The 4,852-nt window shown below is 48.0% G+C and overlaps 1 protein-coding gene across 8 annotated transcripts in view; it reads right to left on the bottom strand.

The window, feature by feature from the left end:
- Nucleotides 1–1,405: 1,405 nt before the first annotated feature.
- Nucleotides 1,406–4,852, bottom strand: part of LOC132022064 (guanine nucleotide-binding protein G(s) subunit alpha) — a 20,970-nt gene continuing 17,523 nt past the window's right edge. For all 8 annotated transcript variants that reach the window (XM_059407319.1, XM_059407320.1, XM_059407317.1 and 5 more), the window contains 7 exons: nt 3,388–3,442; nt 3,204–3,277; nt 3,032–3,090; nt 2,806–2,926; nt 2,471–2,601; nt 2,155–2,222; nt 1,406–1,934 (listed from right to left, as the gene is read on the bottom strand). In XM_059407319.1, coding sequence (XP_059263302.1) covers nt 1,788–1,934; nt 2,155–2,222; nt 2,471–2,601; nt 2,806–2,926; nt 3,032–3,090; nt 3,204–3,277; nt 3,388–3,442 — 655 coding nt within the window. In that variant the 3' untranslated portion in view covers nt 1,406–1,787. The remainder of the gene's footprint in view (nt 1,935–2,154; nt 2,223–2,470; nt 2,602–2,805; nt 2,927–3,031; nt 3,091–3,203; nt 3,278–3,387; nt 3,443–4,852) is intronic.

Genomic DNA, 4,852 nt, shown 5'->3' with positions numbered 1-4,852 from the left:
TTATGTAGATTGATGTTAATTGGGGGGTGCTTTGGAGGGTTGTTTTGCAACAAAACCTACAGAGCACGCCCTCCATTTTTATGTGGACTGAGTATTGATGGAGAAGGGTATTTGCTACTTTTTCTGCCCTCATTGGGGCTTATTTTGCTCACCTCTGGGGAGCTATACTAGAGGATTAATTTGGCTGGGATTAATTTTATCTGGAAACTAGACCCATAAATGGATTTGGGGGCTGAATTACAGAATCCACCTAATGTTTCATTCAGCCACTTTCAGAGGCTGCAGTGGTTGATGCTGAAGACAAGCTGGTCTCTTTCTCCCCCATCTCTGGGAAGCCAACTCAGGGGTGACCACAAGCTTAAGGTACGACCCTGAGGATGAAGATCAGGGAGTCCAATTGGACCTCAAACCCAAGCTATAGTTCACTACAGCTTTTAGAGGAGTTTCATGTGGGGCCTACAATGCTGACCACACCCCCAACCCCCCCATGAGTTTATAGTGCATTTCATTAGGAGACTCCCCATTTCCCCCCGGTTATTTGTATTTTTTTTTTCAAGTGAATGGTGTCCATTTTTATGATTTTTTTATGAGCACTTTATTAGGGAAATCAACCCTTTGTTATAGATTTTTACCCCATCTCCACCCCATTCATATTTTGTTTCATGTAATCTTTTAACTTTCTATAGGCCACCCCAACCCCATGGCTTGTGCAGGTTAGATCATATAGAAGAGGCCTTGTGTAAATCAATATTTTAATTGTTAAAATAGCCATTTTCAAGTACTTTTTTGTATTTAAACAAGTGATCGATCCACATGAAATTCCTTTGTGTATGGAGTGAGGTAGGGATCCAGTTTAAGTTTATCCCCAGAGGTTTAGCCATCTGTTTCAAAACTATTTGATAGCTCTTGTTCTGTTTTGACACCCCCCACCCCCAGCTCTGAGGGTAACAGACAAAATTCTGAGGTACTTATTATACAATGTGATGATTTGATAAAGGTCTACATTATACACCATTTGTTGAGTAACCCCACTTCCCCACTTTTGAAACACTGCATTCCTGAAATCCAACCCCCCCATATCCTAAAGCAAGAAGAGAGCCCCAAACCTAGCACCTATTTTGGGGGGAGATTCTAGGTTAAAACAGGCACACTGTGATGACCTATATAAGGTAAGTTGGTAGAATGGATAGGGTGCCAACAACAAATTCAGAAGTCTTTATGTGAGTTAATGCTTTCCTATGGGGCGTGGGCTTAGGCAAAGGACAGGGGTAGACTTTTGAATTATCTGCAAATTGTTTCCAGGGACCTGTCACTTCAACATGGGGCTTCCCAACTTCTGCAGCATTCCAAACCATGAACAACGTGTGTGTGCTCGAAGCCGCAAGTAATTCACAGGACTCACATCCTTTGCTCACATTTAATTTTTATTTTGATTTTTTTAATGCTGCACAAGACAATATTTATTTCATTTATTTCTTTTATTTCATTTATTTCTTTTATCTCATTATTTCTGTTTGCTGCTGTTATTTTTTTTACTGAAAGAGAGAGGGAACTTTTGTGGCCTTTTTATCTTTTTCTTTTTCTCTGTAGGCCGCCTTAAGCTTTCTAAATTTGGAATATTTAAGCAAGCGGAAGGGAAAAGAGGGTTTCGCAAAATCACTTGGGGGGAAAAGGAAAGGTTGCGTTGTTAATCATGCCCTATGGTGGGTGATCAACTGCGTGTACAATTACGTTTCACTCTTAATTAATTGTGCTTAAGGCTTTAATTAAATTTGGGTGTTCCCTTCTTAGAGCAGCTCATACTGACGGAGGTGCATGCGCTGAATGATGTCACGGCAGTCATTGAACACACGGCGGATGTTCTCGGTGTCCACGGCGCAAGTGAAGTGGGGGTAGCAGTAGTGGCGCCCATCTCCACTAGCAGTGCTGATTCTCTGTGGGACAGACACAAGGAAACAGAGTCAGCGCCGCCTCTCCAGCATCCTCGGCGGGGAAGCCGCCGAGGACGAGTCCACCAGCTCCTGAGGTTACATCAAAGCTAAAATTCTCACTGGCTCCCAGTGCAGTAGCATGGAGGCAGCGAAGAGCTGAATCCCCAAATGTTTAAGAGAAAAAGAACCAGCCAAGAGAGGATGGAAGATAGTCTCTACTCACCAGAAATTCGTCACGGATGAAGTACTTGGCCCGGGTCACGCGTGGGTCCTCTCCGGGCTCGGGAGTAGCTACAAGGAACAGAAATATTTTGGTGAGGTCATTAAAAGGTAAGAGCAGAGCCAGGGAGTTGGCTGGGCCCCCTCACTTAGACGCGGCAGGGCGATTTCATTCTGAGAGGCTGTTCATTTAGAGGCTGTGCAACTCCCCCACACGAAGAACCTCCCGGAACGGAAGCCTGTGGCGCAGTCGTGGATATCCAGGCCCAGGGAGCGAAGAACGGAAACGGGCCGGTGCAACGGCAGAAGCCCCCACGTACCGTCCTCAGGAGTAGTGTAGCGAGCAAATTCTGGAAAGTAGTCCTCAATCTTCGATTTTCCAGCAAGGACTTTCTCCGCGAGCAGGTCTTGCTTGTTGAGGAACAGAATCACAGAGATGGTGCGCAGCCATCTAACAGGGAGGAAGGTGAGGTGAGTGTCCAGGAAGAGAAGACATTCTTTCTGCAAGGGGTCTCATGTGCTTGCAAAGGCTCTTTTCAAGAAGAGCGCAAGTACAGGGCCTCGGGTCAGTCCCAGGACCCCTGTGTGTGTGTTGCGGGGAAGGGTGGGGGGTTGGGGGGGTACTGGCAGGAAGCCAGGGGGATGCCCCACCGACCTGTTGTTCCAGATGCTTTTGAAGAGGTTCAGGGCCTCCTGCAGGCGGTTGGTCTGGTTGTCCTCCCGAATGACCATGTTGTAGCTGCTGCTGGCCACCACGAAGATAATGGCAGTCACATCTGCGGCACAAGGAAGCAAAAGCAATGCATGTCAGAGGTGACCAAAGCCCTCACCGAGTCAGAGCAAAACGAGCTTACAGAGAAGAGAAGGCTGCGGCTCCGTACCATTGAAGCACTGGATCCACTTGCGGCGCTCGTCGCGCTGGCCGCCCACGTCAAACATGCTGCAGGAGACAGAGGACACGGGTCACTCCCAGCGGCTAACCCCTTCCAGCACTCTGCCGGTGGGAACTGAAGGAAGCCAGTCTCTATCTTAAGAAGGGAACCGTTCACTTACTGGAAGTTGACTTTGTCCACCTGGAACTTGGTCTCGAAGATTCCAGAAGTCAGGACGCGGCAGCGAAGCAGATCCTAAAACAAGAGCTCAGTCAATGGCTCTCACCCAAAGCCACTGGAGGCAAAAGTCTTGAGTGGCTTGGAAAGGGGGCTGCGAGTCCCTGACTGTGAGAACGTTTGCGTACCTGATCGCTGGGCACATAGTCAGCCTGCTTGATGACATCAATCTTGTCCAGGAAGCTGGGAGGAACGAAACACACGCACAGGTGTTCAAAGAGCTCATGCCAATTTGCCCCTGATTCCTGTCTCCCTATAAAGCTGAGCTCGATGGAAATGACAGTGTCAAAGTTATATGGCGATTAGTCAGCAGGAGTTTTGCCTGTGTTGGTTACATTTAGGACTCAGAGCCTAAGCTTTAGAAAGGTCAGTGTGAGCAGCACTTCAGGTAAGCGTGTTTGGCGGACAAGGAGATCCGGAACCAGGAAGCAGGCATGGGCTCTCGAGGCCCCTGGCATACAGGTACAGCGCAGGTCTCAGGGGGTGGGGGAGCCCCCCCCCCAACCAAGCCTACCTGATCTGGTGTCATCTGAAAGTGACTATTAAAAATTTAACATTTTAAAGTTGTGTGCCTTTGACTAAAATGGCAAGTGATTTAAAAACTGTGTATTTCCACCCCATTCCTTTTTCTTTCTTTCTTTTTTTTTTTTTTAAAGTAAAAGGATACACTTAAAAGCAGCAAGGATTTTCCCCTCAAGGGACTGGTGAAAATGAGATTGTTTGAATTACTCAGAATGGGTAACCCTTCCTCCTACTTTTTAAGAATCTCACTTATTAAAAGAGAACAAAAGAGGTTGTCACGAAGGGGCCCTTTCTGGCCTAACCACACCGAGCAGGAAACCAACACAAAGTTCCCTTCCGTTCTGTTTGGTCCATGAAATAGAACCCTCCAGATAGGAGGCTCTGAGTTTTTTTTTTTTAAAAATCCCCCAGCCAGGCAGGTTAAGGATCCTCCTATGGCTGGGATCCTGCACAAGAGAGGGGCCCGGGGCCTGAGACACCATCCTGCACCGTGAGGAAGGTTCCCTCCAGAGCTGGCCATGACCTTCCCAAAGCAAGGAGGCCCTCCCCGGGGGTGCTGGGCAGGACCGCACCATTAGGAAAAAGAACTTTGGAAAGACTGGGGTCATTTAATTAATATGGAAAGTGACTATTAAAACTGGGGTGGGGGGAGTTTTTCCTGGGGCAGGGAGTTTGGAAGGATTTCAAAACTGAAAAAGAAAAATCACAAAGGCAGAAGAGTCTAGTTTGAAGAAATTCTGAAGTTGTCCCCCGCCCCCCCCAACCTTCCTCTTGACCAGTTTAGAGAGTTAGTCTGGCTTAGAGGATACACTAACTTGCCCAATCAGTCCCACATTACAGCACCGGGCCAGAAATAGCTCCCCAACCGCCCTGGCCGCCAGCGCGTTGCCATGGCAACAGAACCACAGGGCTATAAATAGACCAGCCGCACCAAATCTTGTGAGAGAGACATCTGGAGCCGGGCCAGCCAAGCCCGGCTCCACAAATAAAAATAGGCAGCGTAAGAAATGGGCAAGACACCAGTATGGCAACTTCACCGTCAAGGCCGGCGGCCGGAAGCGCGCTGGGGGG

This window comes from Mustela nigripes, chromosome 7 (assembly GCF_022355385.1).
Source record: "Mustela nigripes isolate SB6536 chromosome 7, MUSNIG.SB6536, whole genome shotgun sequence".
Taxonomy (NCBI): Eukaryota; Metazoa; Chordata; class Mammalia; order Carnivora; family Mustelidae; genus Mustela; species Mustela nigripes.
This window is presented reverse-complemented; position numbering and strand designations above follow the sequence as displayed.